General features: G+C 44.5%; 1 protein-coding gene across 1 annotated transcript in view; it reads right to left on the reverse strand.

The window, feature by feature from the left end:
- Nucleotides 1–20271, reverse strand: part of LOC120032676 (VPS10 domain-containing receptor SorCS1-like) — a 178951-nt gene that overhangs the window by 80347 nt on the left and 78333 nt on the right. The window contains exon 2 of the mRNA XM_038978874.1: nucleotides 2007–2074. Coding sequence (XP_038834802.1) covers nucleotides 2007–2074 — 68 coding nt within the window. The remainder of the gene's footprint in view (nucleotides 1–2006; nucleotides 2075–20271) is intronic.

The raw sequence follows: 20271 nt of genomic DNA on the forward strand, positions 1-20271 counted from the left end.
ACCTAGCTACTCCTCACATCATATACCTAGCTACTCCTCACATCATATACCTAGCTACTCCTCACATCATATACCTAGCTACTCCTCACATCACATGCCTAGCTACGCCTCACATCACATACCTAGCTACGCCTCACATCACATACCTAGCTACTCCTCACATCACATACCTAGCTACTCCTCACATCACATACCTAGCTACTCCTCACATCACATACCTAGCTACTCCTCACATCACATACCTAGCTACTCCTCACATCATATACCTAGCTACTCCTCACATCACATACCTAGCTACTCCTCACATCACATACCTAGCTACTCCTCTGTTTTAGTTGAGGTTTCAATTTCAAGCTCTTTTATTCATACCGGACTAATGTGATATTGCCTTGTTGGGTTCTTTTCAAGGACAACTTTATTTTGGGAGGAGACTTAGAGTACCCCCAGTGCACGCCCAATTAGATTTCCACCCATATATCTACTGTACTATGACAGCAGCAGCCCTTAGCCCTGTTGTCTTCCCTATTGGAGTTTGATTAATCAATGAGTGGGGGGTATCTGGAGATGGTTAGCGAGAGGTCGCTAATTGCATTAGCGGGGTGCAACATAAACAATAAACAGCTTGAAACGTCCAACGGATGGCAGCTTTGCTAAGTATTCCAAATTAATGTATGAATTGCATCGGTGCACTCCGATAGTATTTCATCTCTCGCCACTCCGCTTTGAGAGCAGCAGGTTGGGCTTGTACCCCCCTCCCATTTCTGCCCCAGGTTTGATGGCTGTCTACCATTCTTAAACTACCAGGACAGTCTCTCTCTCGATGTTAAACGCACCATTAACAGGGTAATGAGGTATCACGCCCTTTCACGTTTGAGCCATCCACGACTTAAGCCACTAACGGTTAGTGGTTAGGACTTACGTAGAGAGTTATATAACGCTACATTTACCTTTGCTGTGGTTGGGAGATAGGCCTTGGGGTGACCCACGGATCAGTTGTGGGAAAGGCCGCTGAAATCACTGGAAAGTCCTGAGGTCTGTTTTCCTCTTGCTCACATGTGGGCCGCAATGTTCCAGCAGACCCGCACCGCTGAGATTTCTACAGATTTGACAGGCCTACTGTTCCGAACTCTCTTAAATGCCAAAACCGCATTCAATCAACTTTAATGATTGCCAAGTGGAACAACTGTAAGAGCATTCAATTTGTCTCTCTTTTTACAAAAGACCGGGGTAAAATAAGGCGAGACGTCATAAAACGTGTTCCGCTGAAAGGAGTCTATAGAAGAACAACTAAAATCCTCTAACTGTGGTGTTTCCCATGGACAGTCAAACACTTTACATTTTCAGCAAATTCTCAAACATACTTGTACGTGACTCTGAACAGAATCACAGAATGTCACACTGTATAAATAACCTATTGGGCACCGAATATCAAGGTAGCAAGAACACAACCTGTCGACCTACAAAATACAAGATATTACAACTATAGCCAAGGGAGTGGATTATGTATGAATTCAGTTTTCAGTAATGCGGAGGAGCCCCTTGAGCTGAAAGTGCAGCGAGACTCGCTTGAGCTGCACTCAAGGCCAGTCAAAGTAAGTGCACTTGGACAACACTGGAGAGCACATTGGCTGTCCGTGAGTAGCTGTGACTCATATTCACACTAATGCCTGCCTGCTTTGGGATGAATTAAACATCTGGTCGGTCAGCTGGAAGGTTCTGGAGACAGGTGCACGTTTTTCGGGCGAAAAGTCTCCTCAATGAGGAGAGGGCAAGTTGCACCGTTTAAATATTCAAGGTGATTTTGTTGTAAGCCTTCAATTTGTCAACCTCTTATAGTGATGTACTTATACTTATTATATGTATTTATAATGTTTGTGGTATACAAAGGAGACAGAACATGAAACACGACCTTGTTGCTGCTAAAATCCGATATAAAGGCAGTCACTGAAGACTTTACATAGAAATGTACACAGAAGACTTACTTTGTCATTACATGATGTGCTTACCTCCACAATGAGCTCTCTGTGACACTGTTCAGGTTGAAGTCAAACAGCTTGGTCAGCATGAGAATCACCTGCAAGACATGAGGAAAAATCCTTATTAATACACTTTAATACAGAGCCTACAATAAATGCACGTTTCAACACACAATTCATCTTAAACATAGGCGTAATCGCATTTCACATAGCATTTCAAAACATTTGATGATTCGTCCTGAATTACATGGTCAGCAGTCAAGGAGACCGTGTTTCTTCTACAGTATGTGAAATCCAAGGAAATGATCTGTTATTGGAGTTACAAGCCACAGGTCATCAACAATTTGGCCTGTAACATCCCCGAAAGGTTGCTAAATCAAATCCCCAAGCTGACTAGGTACAGCTACGTACGTTCTGCCCCTGAGCAAGGCAGTTACCCCACTGTTCCCCGTGCGCCGATGACGTGGATGTCGATTAAGGCAGCCCCCCGCACCTCTCTGATTGAGGGGTTGGGTTAAATGCGGAAGACGTATTTCCGTTGAATGCATTCACTTGTACAACTGACTAGGTATCGCCCTTTCCCATGTTCAAATGGTGTCCCTTTATTTCATGATCACTTGTGTAATACAAGACGCTTGTTCCATACTTTCTAAAATCACCTGTCACATCCTTTTCAAAATAGAAAACGGAAGGAACAGAGAAAGGAAGCTATTAAATGTTTGATATGTAGCCTCTGTAGCCACACATGAAAGGCATAGTTCCGTCTTTGGGAAACTCACGGTCTACCTGATAGAGAATACATTAAACAAATGTGTCCTCCACCTAGCTTGTTCATGGGATCTGACTACTGACTAGCAAGCTCAGCTGAACTGTCAGCGAAAAGAACTAAAAGATACATCAGACGAACAGCGTGTGATGACTAATTATTTAGAGCTCGTTACTTAATCATATCCTATTCAATCTAAACGCGGCACTGTAAATATTCTTTATAACTGTACCACCCTTAAAGTGCATGGGATTTAGAAGGACAATCTGGGTCGATCCAAGTCTTCAGGGAAAATGAAAAGACAGATAAATCGCATTCCGCCCGAAGCAGAATGAGAACTACAGAAGCATGGAACTACAGAAGCACGGAACTACAGAAGCACGGAACTACAGAAGCCCTCGCAATCTATTTGCTTTATGACTAGAGGTATATTTGAAATTCATTGCAATTTGTGGCGATGGAGCTACTCACCAAGCACACCTGTAGTTTACCAGTCTACTTTGACATGGTACTATAGACCCCTGATGTTTCACGCACTGTTTGCTGTCTGTTAGCATGTTGCTAACTGTGTGGAATCGCCTGGAGTATGATGTCATGGGTTTGACAGTTTCGGGATTGTTCAAATGCGTGTGGATGTCATACAACACAGAGGTCAATAACAACATGGACAAGTCGAACAGATCCAGCAGCAGTGTTATGTCTATCTTTATCAGCCTCATGTCATCCAGATGACCTTAGCATCATCTAGATAGCTTATTTTTTCCCCCTCCAAACACAAACACCCATAGGCGGTCTGAAACTTCTAAGAGGAACTTCGGGGAACTGCATATTCAGGGGAAAAAACTCTGTGGAATATCGTCCCAAGTCCATAGTGTAGGGCAAAAACAAAACAACCGGAGCCTATAAACAATTTGTACATGCCGTCTCCAAGACCGGCTACACAATGTTCCTTGGCTGCACGCTGCGTCATGGCAACATCCAACTGTTTCCCTGTCCCTCGGATACCTTTGAGTCTACCACCCGCTGCATGTTGTGGAGGCAGGCGTGGCAGAGGAGTCACCGCCGTGGAACTTGTGTGACTTTGTGAAGTGAGTTCCGCCAGTGTGGGGGCCCCGCAAGTGAGTTACAACGCCAGAACAGATGCACCTCTGCAGCGGGGAATTACATTGTGAGGCAGGCCCCTTTGATCACGCTGTATTATGTATGAGGCAACATCTGCGGCCTCGGAACGCACCGAACCAATGCACGCACACTTTCTCACACACACACACACACACACACACACACACACACACACACACACACACACACACACACACACACACACACACACACACACACACACACACACACACACACACACACACACACACACACACACACACACACACACACACACACACGGCTGCTTTGGGTCGACCTGTGGAGGAGTTAAGGTTAGAGAGAAGAAAACATCAACACAAAACTCCTTTAAATTAAGAGCTTGTACACAACGTAGCCAGGCGTCTCCTCTAAGCGTCTGAGTGGTAGATACTCCGGTGAGGAGAGATTTACCCCAGGGGATGAATAACCTCACATGTGCAGATGAGACCAATGCATGCTAATGACCCAATCCATTTCGCTGGCCAGCTGGAGGGGGAATTCGCACACAGGCGCACACACACACACACACACACACACACACACACACACACACACACACACACAAGGCTTCTCTCTCTCCCTCTATCTCTATCTCCGTCCCTCCTCTCTCTCTCCTAAATTCTACCAAACCTCTAAATTCAGTTCTTCTATGTCTGTGTCAGAGCAGGTGCCCTTGTACCAATGTATCTCTGTACTCCATGCCTATGCCTCCACCTCCGCCTGTTTCTGTGTACTAGAGCCAGGTTCTCTATCACCTCGCCCAAACAACCAATAACCTGCACAGATAAAGTCCTTTAAAAGCAAAGTAAGCAGAGCTGGAAAAGCGGAGCAGGCCAGGCGGGGCTGGCTGTGTAGCTGGCATCATTAGCTGAAGGACAGTGTGCATGCGGACCCTTCGGTCTGCCACATATGGAGCCTAATGTGGGTGGCCATCAGCGTGCGTCCGTGTCAGATGGTCTCCCCGCTGGAAAGTGCATATGCTACATTACCGAGCTTGCCAATTAGGCCCGTGGGTAGACTCCTACTGTAAATATTACCGAGCAATAGAAGGAAAAGACAGACTTTTGGAAATTAAGATATTTGAGAAGGACTAACAAAGGGGAGAGAGTTGTGTGAGGGAGAGAGTTGTGTGAGGGAGAGAAGATGGAAGACTGACTTTTAGCTTGTGAGGTGTTTGGGTTTACGTGGCTGTGGCAGGTTGAGGCGGCAGAGCTGTTTATGGATGCATTATGCTGAAACCCCACATTGAAGTAAGTCACTGGGCTTCAGAAAAACGTTCGTGGTGGTAGGCCTGGTGAGGTCTGTATTAAGTGTTCCCTTTCGAATAAGTCAAACTTTCAAAGTGCATTGAAGGCCAGTTTGAGGGAGTTTGCAAATGTTATGCAAAGTCTGGTTGGCAGAATTTTAGGGGGTATTAGAAATGCAAAGAGAGGTTTGAGCTCAGGGTGCAGATCAATAACAGCTGTGTTTCTGCAAAGACTTAAGTGCTTAGAGTTTCTCTTTCACACACAAATACACACAGAGAGAGACAGAAACACACACATAAATACACACACACACAGAGAGACAGAAACACACACATAAATACACACACACAGAGAGAGACAGAAACACACACACACACACACAGAGACAGAACACACACACACACAGAGAGAGAGACAGAAACACACACAGAAATACACACACACAGAAAAAAACACACACACACTGAGTGTCTTTGCTGCCAGAAAAGCGCTCGTTGTGTATCCCGCTATCTGGTGGTTGTCCTTGACAAGGGGAGAAAAAGAAAATGATGAACAACGATCAAAATCCCCAAACACGCATATACAAATAATAATTACCATCTCCTACGGCAACAGAGAGCCCAGAACAGTAAACAAATAGAAAACACAGGGATCCTAGCCACGGCTTTGTCTGACTGTGAAACTCCCAGAAATTAGACATGTTAAGCACACACTTTAGGGCATTCATATAAAACTCTTCGTTTTCTTTTGTATTTCTTTCACTAAATTGTAATCACGAGAGAGAGAGAGAGTTTAGTCATGTTTTTTTCTGACTGCATGCTAAAGTACAATTCTGTATTCCTCACTAATGTTTCAGGTATCGTCTCAGGTATTCAGATACTGTAGTAGGTGGATGCACTCTAGAGTCTTGAGTGTTCAAGATCCAATTCCGTAACCGTGTCGTGAACACTGCTCGCACCCAATGCTTCTCTGTGTTTTTAATCTATAAGGAACGCATTGCTCGCTACTACACCTCTGCACACTACATATCTATTATATTCCCAAGAAAAAACAAGTTAGTCAAATATATATATATCATATCTAAACATGATTCATCTTCCTAGATGTTCAAAAACCTGAATCTGTCAAACTCCGGAGGGATCATCGTGACAACATGCCTTCTCTCTGTAGGATTAGCTGTTGTCGTTTCATATTTTGGAAATATTTCACAATCCATGCCTATTCCAGATATGAAAGTAAAATGTTGCTGCGAACCTGGATTTTCAAGGCATCTGTCAAATTCTTGGATATCCCCCAAAAACCTGTCTCCATTGATGAACAAAATGTGTCATTTGAGAGCAATGTCCCAGGGTAGGAAATGTTAGTATAAATACCAAACATTTATAGTAATGTTCTGGGTTTTGGAATGCCTATTTCTGGGGCCTAATTAGCTAGTCTTCTGTTAACTTTTTTTAAGTCTATATTATAATTTTTTCTTTTGACAATATTACCCCGAAACCACAGTGGTATAGTTTTCTGTATACTTTAAGACTAACATATTCAGTGTTGTAAACCAACTTGTTGACATACCCCCAGGGTTTTAGTCAAGATCTGTCACACAGTATGCACAATCTCTCTATTCACGGCAGGATATCGTATGTTGATATGTATATTCCAGGTTGGATACCATGTTAATAAGATGTTATATTGTACTGATGTACAGTTGAAGTTTGAAGTTTACATACACCTTAGCCAAATACATTTAAACTCCGTTTTTCACAATTCCTGACATTTAATCCAAGTAAAGAATAGTAAGAATGTGAAATGTCAGATAAATAGTAGAGAGAATGATTTATTTCAGCTTTTGCTTCTTTCATCACATTCCCAGCGGGTCAGAAGTTAACATACACTCAATTAGTATTTGGTAACATTGCCTTTAAATTGTTTAACTTGGTTCAAACAATTCGGGTAAACTTCCACAAGCCTCCCACAATAAGTTGGGTGAATTTTGGCCCAATCCTCCTGACAGAGCTGGTGTACCTGAGTCAGGTTTGTAGGCCTCCTTGCTCGCACATTTCTATAGGTTTGAGGTCAGGGCTTTGTGATGGCCACTCCAATACCTTGACTTTGTTGTCCTTAAGCCATTTTGCCACAACTTTGGAAGTATGCTTGGGGTCATTGTCCATTTGGAGACCCATTTGCGACCAAGCTTCAACTTCCTGACTGATGTCTTGAGATGTTTCTTCAATATATTCACATAATTTTTCTGCCTCATGATGCCATCTATTTTGTGAAGTGCACCAGCCCCTCCCCTGTGCTTCACGGTTGGGATGGTGTTCTTCGGCTTGCAAGCCTCCCCCTTTATCCTCCAAACATAACAATGGTCATTATGGCCAAAGAGTTCTATTTTTGTTTCATCAGACCAGAGGACATTTCTCCAAAAAGTACGATCTTCGTCCCAATGTGCAGTTGCAGACCGTAGTCTGGCCTTTTTATGGCGGTTTAGGAGCAGTGGCTTCTTCCTTGCTGAGCGGCCTTTCAGGTTATGTCGATATAGGACTCAATTTACTGTGGATATACAGTGGGGAGAACAAGTATTTGATACACTGCCGATTTTGCAGGTTTTCCTACTTACAAAGCATGTAGAGGTCTGTCATTTTTATCATAGGTACACTTCAACTGTGAGAGACGGAATCTAAAACAAAAATCCAGAAAATCACATTGTATGATTTTTAAGTAAATAATTTGCATTTTATTGAAAAAAAAGAAAACATGCAAAATCGGCAGTGTATCAAATACTTGTTCTCCCCACTGTAGATACTTTTGTACCTGTTTCCTCCAGCATCTTCACACGGTCCTTTGCTGTTGTTCTGGGATTGATATGCACTTTTCGCACCAAAGAACGCATCTCCTTCCTGAGCGGTATGACGGCTGCGTGGTCCCATGGTGTTTATACTTGCGTACTATTGTTTGTACAGATGAGCGTGGTACCTTCAGGCGTTTGGAAATTGCTCCCAAGGATGAACCAGACTTGTGGAGGTCTACAAATTATTTTCTGAGGTCTTGGCTGATTTCTTTTGATTTTCCCATGATGTCAAGCAAAGAAGCACTGAGTTTGAAGGTAGGCCTTGAAATACATCCACAGGTACACCTCCAATTGACTCAAATGAAGTGAATAAGCCTATCAGAAGCTTCTAAAGCCATGACATAATTTTCTGGAATTTTCCAAGCTGTTTAAAGCAGCTGTTTAAAGGCACAGTCAACTTAGTGTATTTTAAACTTCTAACCCACTGGAATTGTGATACAGTGAATTATAAGTGAAATAATCTGTCTGGAAACAATTATTGGAAAAATGACTTGTGTCATGCACAAAGTAGATGTCCTAACCAACTTGCTAAAACTATAGTTTGTTAACAAGAAATTTGTGGAGTGGTGGAAAAACGAGTTTTAATGACTCCAACCTAAGTGTATGTAGACTTCCGACTTCAACTGTACTTAGTAGTTATCTACCTTGCTTGTATGTGTTTAGCCCTATCAGCAGAAGAACAGATAAACACAAGACACCATGGTGGGAAGAAGACTCTGAAATTACTAAAACACATCCAGAGTGCAAATGCAGATTTTCATTGCTGTAGTTTGATTCTGCCACCTGCAATGCTAATGACCTGATTAGATGGCAGGATTCACCTTATTCACAGCGTGATCACTGTTACAGGGGAAGACATGGAGCTACTCTGTGTGTGTGTGTGTGTGCGTGTGCACGTGTGTGTGTCTAGATGAACGAGCTACTGGGCTCCCCGACTTAATTCCAACTGAACACTGTTGAATTCACTTATATACACTAGTCAAAAGTACCAGCCTCAGAAATCGGCAATTATCTAACTGCACCTCAGATTGCAGCCCAAATAAATGCTTCACAGAGTTCAAGTAACAGACACATCTGTTCAGAGGAGACTGTGTGAATCAGGCCTTCCTGGTCGAATTGCTGCAAAGAAACCACCACTAAAGGACACCAATAATAAGAAGACTTGCTTGGGCCAAGAAACACGAGCAATGGACATTAGACCGGTGGAAATCTGCCCTTTGGTCTGATGAGTCCAAATTGTAGGTTTTTGGTTCTAACAGCCGTGTCTTTGCGAGACACAGAGTAGGTGAACGGATGATCTCTGTATGTGTGGTTCCCACCGTGAAGCATGGAGGAGGAAGTGAGATGGTTTGGGGGTGCATTGCTGGTGAGACTGTCTGTGATTTATTTAGAATTCAAGGCACACAACCAGCATGGCTACCAGAGCATTCTGCAGCGATACGCCATCCAATCTGGTTTGCGCTTAGTGGGACTATCATTTGTTTTTCAAATCAAATTTATTTATATAGCCCTTCTTACATCAGCTGATATATCAAAGTGCTGTACAGAAACCCAGCCTAAAACCCCAAACAGCAAGCAATGCAGGTGTAGAAGCACAGGGCAATGACCCAAAACACACCTCCAGGCTGTGTAAGGGCTATTTGACCAAGAAGGAGAGTGATGGAGTGCTGCATCAGATGACCCGGCCTCCATAAATCACCCGACCTCAACCCCATTGAGATGTTTTGGAATGAGTTGGACCCCAGAGTGACTACCTCATGAAGCTGGTTGAGAGAATGCCAAGAGTGTGCAAAGCTGTCATCAAGGCAAAGGGTGGCTACACTGAAGAATCTTAAATATAAAATATATTTTGATTTGTTTAACACTTTTTTGGTTACTACATGATTCCATACGTGTTATTTCATAGTTTTGATGTCTTCACTATTATACTACAATGTAGAAAATAGTAAAAAATTAAATAAAATCCTTGAATGAGCATGTGTCCAAACTTTTGACTGGTACTGTATACTGCCATGAATTATGCACATAGACTCTAGAGATTGTTCACAATCTATTGTTTTGGGGGTTTGAGTGTGTGTGTGTGTGTGTGTGCGTGAGTGTGTATGCTTGTGTGTGAGTGCAAATGTGCATGTGTGTGAGTGCGAATGAGCGTGTGCGTGTCTGTGCATTGAACGTGCGCACGTGGGTCTTCAAATGAATGATGTATCTGAAAACAATGTTGATTCGGGTAATAAATCACTGTTGAGTACTTCGAAATAAGGGGAAGATAACACTTGACAGAATTATTGAAATTGAATTCATGGACACTCTCGCTCTAGACAAAAGATAACGGGACTATTCACATTATCCCAAGTAGGTAAGAGTTCCTGCCTGCGTAGTATGAAAAGCCAGAGCTCCAACAATTGAGTTTTAACTTCCAAAGTAGGTTACAATCCACCCACTGGTTAAATATAGTACATCACTTCCGTGCTGCGAGAGAGGAATGTGGTTGCTCACTCCTGATCATTTGACAAATAAAACTGAATATATGAATGTTAATCCAATGAACCCGCTCACATATCCCCAGGGAATATTGCAATAACACATAAAACCTTGAACTGTCAACGTGGAAAATCGAGTTTTATGTTAGCGGTGACAGAAAGGTGTGGATATGAAAGCACTATGAAACTCACAGACATACTCAAAGTTTCTAGTGGTATTGAATGGGAATGAGAAGTCTGTGGGTATATGATTTTCAACGAGTTGAAAATCAAGTTTTATGTTAGCGGTAACAGAAAGGTGCGGCTATGAAAGCACTACACAACACGGACATACTCAAAGTTGAGACTGGATGCGAAACCGAGTCTATGAGTAAAATGCTGTGGCTGACTTGGTTTTCGGTACTAGACTACAGAGGCCCAAGAGGCTAGTCTAGCGGCTGTTTTCCCCCTATGTGTTAACAACACAACCTACATGAGATTATTAACTACAGTCGCTACACTACTAGACAGATGGAGCGTGACAAATAAAGCTAAAAAGAATCTCGCTCATCGCAGATTAATTATTCAGATGTTCATCCTCAGAAGTAGCATCAGCTCACTAATGGGATAATAAAAGGTATTTACAAAGCTACATCTATCTATCTGGCAAAGACACTCTCTCCCCCTCTTCTCTCTCTCCCTCGGAGGCAAAATAATCGGTCCACTTTTTGTCTCATTGATATCGCTTGATTGGCCTCCAGTTTGGGGCTGGGTAGTTTGAGTAGTAGGGGCCGAAGGCAGATGAATTGTCCCTCCAGGCTTTGCTGCCAGAGAGAGAGCGAGAGCGAGGGAGAGAGAGAGAGAGAAGAAGGCCAAGGGAGAGACAGAGAGAGAGGGAAAGAGAGAGACAGAGAGAAGGAGGAAGAGGGAGAGAGAGCGAAGGAGGAAGAGGGAGAGAGCAAGAGAGAGTGAGAGACAGGGGGGAAGAAGAGATGGTGGTAGTAGCTAACAAGCTCTTCTCTGCCAATCTCTTTCTTTGTTCCCATTATTCAGAATCAAAGACTCCTGATTCCCAGCATTTGCATGTGATTAAAGGTGATTAGCAGTACAGCTCCACAGTCTAAACCAACACTTCCCTCCCTTGGAATCATCGCGGCCCACCCACCTACTGCTAGTTTTGCAATCACCGCCAACACTCACCACCGCCATGACACTGACCCCCTTTTTGTTGTTGTTCGGCTCTGTTGTGTATCAAACCATTGTGTGAGGCACCGCAACATCATTCACGTGCTTAATTTGCTTCAAAGAAAACACGTTGGGAAAAAGACAAACCAAAGTAGGCATTACGTTGAGGGATAAAAACGATACAAATGAGAAACAAGATTTTCAAGTAGCTGAGTTTGACGCGGTGGCTAAAGAGATAGCCGTTAACACGAGAACACAGAGGAATGAGAATTACAATCAACGGGGGTCTTAACCTTGTCTCGCACGTCACTGTAATGAGATGATAAAACGGATCCCCGGGGGGTTGGAACAAGCCGTATTCTAGCGTGTACACAGACAGCTGTATCAATACGGGAGCAATTGTTGCTGAGCTTCATACTCGGGTAATAGAATAGGAGACACGCGGGGCACACCAATAGGCACACTCAATTTCAGCACAAGAGAGCATTGTAGAAGTTACAGTAAGAAAATATATGGCATTCAGAATAGTCAACAATGTCATCATTGTCAGAGATACAGCATTATTCAGAATAGTCAACAATGTCATCATTGTCAGAGATACAGCATTATTCAGAATAGTCAACAATGTCATCAATGTTAGAGATACAGCATTATTCAGAATAGTCATCAATGTCATCAATGTTAGAGATATAGCATTATTCAGAATAGTCAACAATGTCATCAATGTTAGAGATATAGCATTATTCAGAATAGTCAACAATGTCATCAATGTTAGAGATATAGCATTATTCAGAATAGTCATCAATGTCATCAATGTTAGAGATACAGCATTATTCAGAATAGTCAACAATGTCATCAATGTTAGAGATATAGAATTATTCAGAATAGTCAACAATGTCATCAATGTTAGAGATATAGAATTATTCAGAATAGTCAACAATGTCATCAATGTTAGAGATATAGAATTATTCAGAATTGTCATCAATGTTAGAGATATAGCATTATTCAGAATAGTCAACAATGTCATCAATGTCAGAGATACAGCATTATTCAGAATAGTCAACAATGTCATCAATGTTAGAGATATAGCATTATTCAGAATATTCAATATGTCCTGTATAAAGCAACAACAACAAAAAGAAAAACAAGATAAGAGGAAGGAGAAGAAAGATAGAACTCTGGTTTCAATCACGGTCCAATGGAGTTTGATCAATCTCCCCATGATGTCAGATCTGACCAAGACTTCAACCCAGCCCACACAGGAAATCATTCAAGGCCAGACCGTTAGTGCCAGCCTTGGCTGAGGAGGCCACACACACAAACAAGGACAGAAGGGAAGCCGCCATGCTAGGGCCAAAAGATTGATAGGACCAGAGGAGATCAACACTAGCCAGCAAGGGGGAAAACACAACCAGTTGTCGAATCAATGGCACCCATTTCTAAAGTGTCACCTGGAGACGATCTCATTGGCCACCATCCACCGAATCCATTTACAGGGGGTGCAATCAGATTCATTGATCTCAACAGTGTCATTAACTAGGGGATAATACAGGGGACATGATGTAAACACGATCAATGTCCGTCACCCCAAGGCCTCTCCTTTCAACACAGCGCTTAACAAACAGCCTCACCTTCACTGTAATGTAAACTTCATTCAAGTACAATTTATAGGCCTCTATCACCTCCTTGATTATTTATGGTATATCATCATATGGGGGCGCATTCCACGCCACGAACAGTAGTACTCTAAACTCAGAATTGCCGCGACACCTTTAGCGTTGCCCTTTGCATAGATGTCCCAGTAAATCATGTAAATAGTGGGGTTAGTGAGCTGTGGTGTATTTGTTTACTACAGAGGGACATGCCTGGGCAAGTCCAGGCGGAACCATACGGCTATTTAAAATCTCAACAACAATGAGTTGTTGTCTAACGGACAGGCGGGAGGCCTCTATTGGTTAGTGGTTAGGGATCGGGAATGATTGATTGGTTGATCCGCGTCCGCCAACCCCTTTTACTGTTTTTAATGGCGTTCTTGACACTATATCCAATTACTTAGAATAATTATTTGGGCTTGGAGAGCTGATGACTGGCTGCATTTTGGAAACGTGAGACTGGATCGAGTCCAAGTTAATGCATAAATTAATAGGCCCGGGCCACAGGGAGGGGAGTTGTTCAATCTCCCATGGAAAGAGGAGGTTACTGTATACAAGGACCTCCTCCGTGAGGAGACAATTGAAAGCAATAAACCCTGCGGGTTATTGGCAGGACATAAACCTCCACTCCCCTTATCCTCTTGTCTATTTATTGTTTATTGTGACTTCACATATACAACGGCAGCACACACAGATCCACTCACCTCTATAGGCCCGAGAAAGGAAAAAGGGAATGGGATTCTCCTTGGTCAGCTAAAATGGAGGAGAGCAAATGAGCCCTAAGGGAAAGCAGGGAGATTATGGAAAGGGGAATTAACAATTGAGAGACGCATAACTGGTTTAAAGTTTTGATCTATTGACTAATCGACAAAGACTCAGGCAGGATCCATAGGAAGCCAAGGGAAGCTCACCTTTGTGTTGCAAATCGTTCCACATGTTCTTGTAATGCAGGGGAGAAAAGCCCCGTTTGAAAGGCACGGCTAAAATAAGCTGCTCTGCAGAACACAGTGTACTAGTTGACTCGTGGTTAGCGGATAGGGACATTCTGCTTACTTTTCAGGGACAAAAGTTCAGCTCCGTCTGTGGAGAAAAGTGTCAGTGGAAGAGACTGAGCATACTAATTAATAAACTCTAAAAACATACTGTTGTTCAGTATGTACTAATACCATTCTAAATTGATGCATTTAAATCCAAAAACTTGAAACAAACCCTTCATGAAGTTGTCCTTTTTGACAGCGACTTTGTGAAATTAAACTCCCTCTCCCTAGACAGTTGTTACCTGATGATTAAATCTTCAATCTCAAATCTATGCTAACTGTAAAAAGGTCGCCAGCTAATTTGATTTGTGGGCCCCCGAAGAAATTCATTATAAATCTGAAGAACACATGGAGGGAATTCGCATTTGAAATGTGTTTTATGATTACAGAAATGTAGAGAGCGGCTTTATTGTACAATATCGTACTATACAGCTACGCAAAGTTCAGTTAAATGTAATTCATTTTGTGTATCCTGGGGATATGGTTATTATTAGCAAAGGGATATGGGAGAAAACCTGAAATGAAGAAAACAAGCCTGATCCATTCATTACAATGAATTTCCAGCATTCCAAATTCTGCCAATTCAGTACTTCGCTTACCTTACCAATTGTACAGTCTACCGTATTTACCAGATGCAATTAGTAATAAGTGGATGTATTGACATGGCGAGGTCACAGGAGGTAAATGTTACCCATGTATGATACGGAACCCACTGTACTACAAACTTCCCACTTCTCTTGGTTTCAAATGAGATGAATGGAAAATGAGAATATTATCTGAAAGAAACAAGTGTTTTTTTTAAAGTGTTTGGCAAATGTCCACTTTTGTTTGCTATCTATCTTATTTGGGTTCCTCCGGAATAGTTGTAATGATTCTGTATAAATGTTACACCAAAACTATTCAACACTATTATTTTGTAAGAGTACAGATACAGTACTTACACAAAACGGATGACACATCAGAACCAGAGCTAGTTTGTTCTCCGTCTGACTTTTATATATAAATACAGTATGCATACCCAAACAAGCTTTCCAGCCTGCCTCATCCCCCACTCCCATTCTTCAATCCAATCACTTCCATCTCTTTATACCGGCATTCGATGGTGATGGCAGGCACAACTTTTTTTTCATATTGACGTGCAGAAACAGACAGACGAGACAGATTTCCGTGGCTAGGCTAGAGGCAGGGAGCTAACTGGAGCAAGCAGACGTCAGGGCCCATCAGCATGCTATGGGATGATTTCTATAAGGATCCCATCCGCCATTTTAGCGCTAGGCACTAGATCACAGGGTGGCTGCTAACATGTGATGAGGCTAAAATGGCATGAAAAACCTGGTGTTCATCAAATGAGTGAATCTGGGTTGATGGTGTATTTGAGTTCTGCGGTGAACATTGTTTGTGTCTTTGGGTCGATTTTTTATAGTTGTTGATGCTGTCATTTTTCCACTCACAAATTATCCCCTAACAGTATATTTTGATACAGATGTAGGATCTTAATTTGACCTATATTGTCACAGCTGTCACGCCCTGACCGTAGAGATCCTTTTTATGTCTCTATTTTGGTTGGTCAGGGTGTGAGTTTGGGTGGGCATTCTATGTCTGGTGTTCTATGTTGTATATTTCTTTGTGTTTGGCCGTGTGTGGTTCTCAATCAGAGGCAGCTGTCTATCGTTGTCTCTGATTGAGAACCATATTTAGGTAGCCTGTTTTCCCACTGAGTTGTGGGTGATTATTTTCTGTTTAGTGTTTTGTCGTCACCTTTCAGAACTGTTCGTTTGTCGTGTTGTTGTTTTGTTAGTGTTCATATTTATTAAAGAAATGTATTTATGAATACTTACCACGCTGCACCTTGGTCCTCTTTTCCTTCTCCAGACGACGTTCGTTACAGAATCACCCACCAACAAAGGACCAAGCAGCGTGGGAACATGGACTCCTGGACATGGGAGGAAATTTTGGACGGCAAAGGACCATGGGCACAGCCGAGAGAGTATCGCCGTCCGAAAAAGGAGCTGGAGGCAGCAAAAGCAGAGTGGCGACAATATGAGGAGTTGGCTCGAGGAGAAGTGCATGAGAGGCAGCCCCAGAATTATTTTTTTGGGGGGCCACATGGGGAGATTGGCGGACTCAGGTAGGAGACCTGAGCCAACTCCCAGTGCTTACCGTGGCGAGAGAGTGACTGGGCAGGCACAGTGTTATGTGGTGAAGCGCACGGTGTCCCCAGTGCGCAAGCATAGCCCGGTGCGCTACATCGCAGCTCCTCGAATCGGCCGGGCTAGAGTGGGCATCGAGCCAGGAGGGATGATGCCGGCTCAGCACATCTGGTCTCCAGTGCGTCTCCTCGGCCCGGGGTATACTGCACCAGCCCTGCACACGGTGTTCCCGGTTCGCCAGCACAGTCCAGTGCGGCCTGTTCCAACTCCCCGCACTTGCCGGGCTACAGGGGCTATCCAGCCAGGACGAGTTGTGCTAGCTCTGCGCTCGAGACCGCCAGTGCGCCTCCACGGTCCAGTGCATCCGGTGCCTCGGCCAAGGACAAGGCCTCCTGCATGTCTCCCCAGCCTGGTGAGTTCTGTGCCTGTGCTAAGCTCTAACCCTCCTGCATGTCTCCCCAGCCTGGTGAGTCCTGTGCTTTCTCCCAGAGCGAAGCCTCCAGTGATGATCCATGGCACGAAGCCTCCAGTGATGATCCATGGCACGAAGCCTCCAGTGATGATCCATGGCACGAAGCCTCCAGTGATGATCCATGGCACGAAGCCTCCTGTGATGATCCATGGCACGAAGCCTCCAGTGATGATCCATGGCACGAAGCCTCCAGTGAGGATCCATGGCACGAAGCCTCCAGTGAGGATCCATGGCACGAAGCCTCCAGTGAGGATCCATGGCACGAAACCTCCAGTGAGGAGTTATGGCACGAGGCCTCCAGCGACGCCCTCTAGTCCGGAGCCTCCAGCGACGCCCTCTAGTCCGGAGCCTCCAGCGACGCCCTCTAGTCCGGGGGCCTCCAGCGACGCCCTCTAGTCCGGAGCCTCCAGCGACGCCCTCTAGTCCGGAGCCTCCAGCGACGCCCTCTAGTCCGGAGCCTCCAGCGACGCCCTCTAGTCCGGAGCCTCCAGCGACGCCTTCTAGTCCGGAGCCTCCAGCGACGCCTTCTAGTCCGGAGCCTCCAGTGACGCCCTCTAGTCCGGAGCCTCCAGCGACGGGCTTCTGTCCGGAGCAGCCAGAGTCTCCCTCCTGTCCGGGGCCCGCTGCGAGGGTCCCCGGTCCGGGGTCGGCGGTAAGGGTCCCCGCTCCAGAGGCGCCACCGAAGTGGGCCAAGACTAAGGTGGAGGGGGGTCCACGTCCCGCACCAGAGCCGCCACCGCGGTGAAATGCCCACCCAGACCCTCCCCTATAGGTTCAGGTTTTGCGGCCGGAGTCCGCACCTTTGGGGGGGGTTTAGTGTTTTGTCGTCACCTTTCAGAACTGTTCGTTTGTCGTGTTGTTGTTTTGTTAGTGTTCATATTTATTGAAGAAACGTATTTATGAATACTTACCACGCTGCACCTTGGTCCTATTCTCCTTCTCCAGACGACGTTCATTACAACAGCAAAATAATCCTGCAGCAACAGGATTTGAATGTTTAGTCCATTTTTGATGCTTGATAAGTGGTTAAACCTCTTAAGGATCTCTACAGATCGGTGTCCCACCCATGGGATGGTTGAGCTAACGTAGGCTAATGCAATTAGCATGAGGTTGTAAGTAACAAGAACATTTCCCAGGACATATCAGACATTGGCAGAAAGCTTGAATTCTTGTTAATCTAACTGCACAATTTACAGTAGCTATTCCAGTGAAAGAATACCATGCTATTGTTTGAGGAGAGTGTATAGTTTTGAACTTGAAAAGTAATTAATAAACCAATTAGGCACATTTGGGCAGTCTTGATACAACATTTTGAACAGAAATGCTATGATTCATTGCATCAGTCTAAAACTTTGCACATACACTGCTCCCATCTAGTGTCCAAAATCTAAATTGCACATGGGCTAGAATAATACATTTTGGCCTTTCTCTTGCATTTCAAAGTTGATGGTACAAATAAAAATACAAAAAAGGTTGTTTTTTTCATTTTATTATCTTTTACCAGATCTAATGCGTTATATTTTCCTATATTCCTTTGACATTTCCACAAACTTCAAAGTGTTTCCTTTCAAATGGTATCAAGAATATGCATATCCTTGCTTCAGGGCCTGAGCTACATTTAGCTATGTCATTTTAGGTGACAATTGAAAAAAAGGGGCGGATCCTTAAGAGGTTTTTAACATGCTAGGCATTCTGCTGCTGCCGTTTCAGTTTCCAATTGATGTTTGCCTAACCTGACAGATGTGTGTTGAGAATAAACAAACACACACAAGATCATATCTTTGCATAGGTAAACAACGACTGAGCCAACAGAATCTATGCAGACAGGTGCATAATCAGTGGTAAGACAAGGATGTCCTGTCTCATCACAAACTGATTGGTTGGAGAACTTAAACAGTGGGCGTGTTACAGTTAGCTAATATGAAACACCTTTCTCTGTCATCAGACAGTCTGTCATACAGATAGATGTTCGGCATATTTACACAAACATTAGTAAATTACTTAAAATTACTTCCCTAGACATCTGGTATGATCTGGTCTGACCGCAAATATTCCCCTGAGATAATCAAAATTATACCTTATTACTGCCTTATACACTGCCTAGTAATACACTGTCACGATCGTCATGGGAAGAAGTGGACCAAAGCGCAGCGTGGTACGTGTTCATTCTATTTATTTAATTAATGAACACCAACAAACAACAAAACAAAAGACGAACGTGACGTTCTGCAGGGCAAAATAACAACCAATGCAAAAATAAGAACCCACAAATGAAAGAGGGGAAAAGGACTGCCTAAGTATGATTCCCAATCAGAGACAACGATAGACAGCTGCCTCTGATTGGGAACCACATTCAGCAAAAAACAAAGAAATAGAAAACATAGAAATAAAGAAACTAGAATGCCCACCCTAGTCACACCTTGGCCTAACCAAAATAGAGAATAAAAGCCTCTCTATGGCCAGGGCGTGACAGTATCCCCCTCAAAGGTGCGGACTCCGGCCGCAAAACCTGACTCTAAAGGGGAGGGTCCGGGTGGGCATCTCTTACGGCGGCGGCTCCGGTGCGGGACATAGACCCCCCTCCGCCCGCAGATCCCTGCACTTTGGTGATCCGGAGGAACCACCGATCATCGCGCCGGAGGCTCCGGACTGGGGACCGTCGCTGCATGCTCCGGACTGGGTGCCGTCGCTGGAGGCTCCGGACTGGGGGCCGTCGCTGGAGGCACAGGACTCACCGGGCTGGGGAGACACACTGGAGGCCTGGTTTGTGGAGCAGGCACAACCCGTCCTGGCTGGATACCCACTTCAATCCAGCAAGTGCGGGGCACCAGCACAGGACGCACTGGGCTGTGAAAGTACACTGGAGGTCTGGAGATTAGAGCTAGCACAACCCCTCCTGGCTGAATCACCACTTTAGCCCGGCACGTTCAAGGCGCTGACACAGGACGCACTGGGCTGTGCAGGCGCACTGGAGACACCGTGCACAGAGCCGGCGCAGGATATCCCGGTTCGAGGAGGCGCACTGGAGACCAGGAGCGCTGAGCCGGCACCACGCTTCCTGGCTGGATACCCCTCTTTACGCGGCAGGTACGGAGAGCATGTACTGCACTCACCGGGCTGTGACTTTGCACTGAAGGCACGGTGCGTAAAACCGGAAAACATGGCACTGGAACCGTGACCAACTCCGCTTGCTCTGCTCGCCAACCCGTGTGCCCCCCCCCAAAAAAATGTTGGGGGGTTGCCTCTCGTGCTCCCGTCTCTGCCGTAACTCCTGATCTCTCTGCTCCTCTCTATCTGCCTCCGCCTGTTTCCATGGCAGGCTTTTGTCGCCTGCCATGA

Source organism: Salvelinus namaycush, chromosome 39 (genome assembly GCF_016432855.1).
Source record: "Salvelinus namaycush isolate Seneca chromosome 39, SaNama_1.0, whole genome shotgun sequence".
Lineage (NCBI taxonomy): Eukaryota > Metazoa > Chordata > Actinopteri > Salmoniformes > Salmonidae > Salvelinus > Salvelinus namaycush.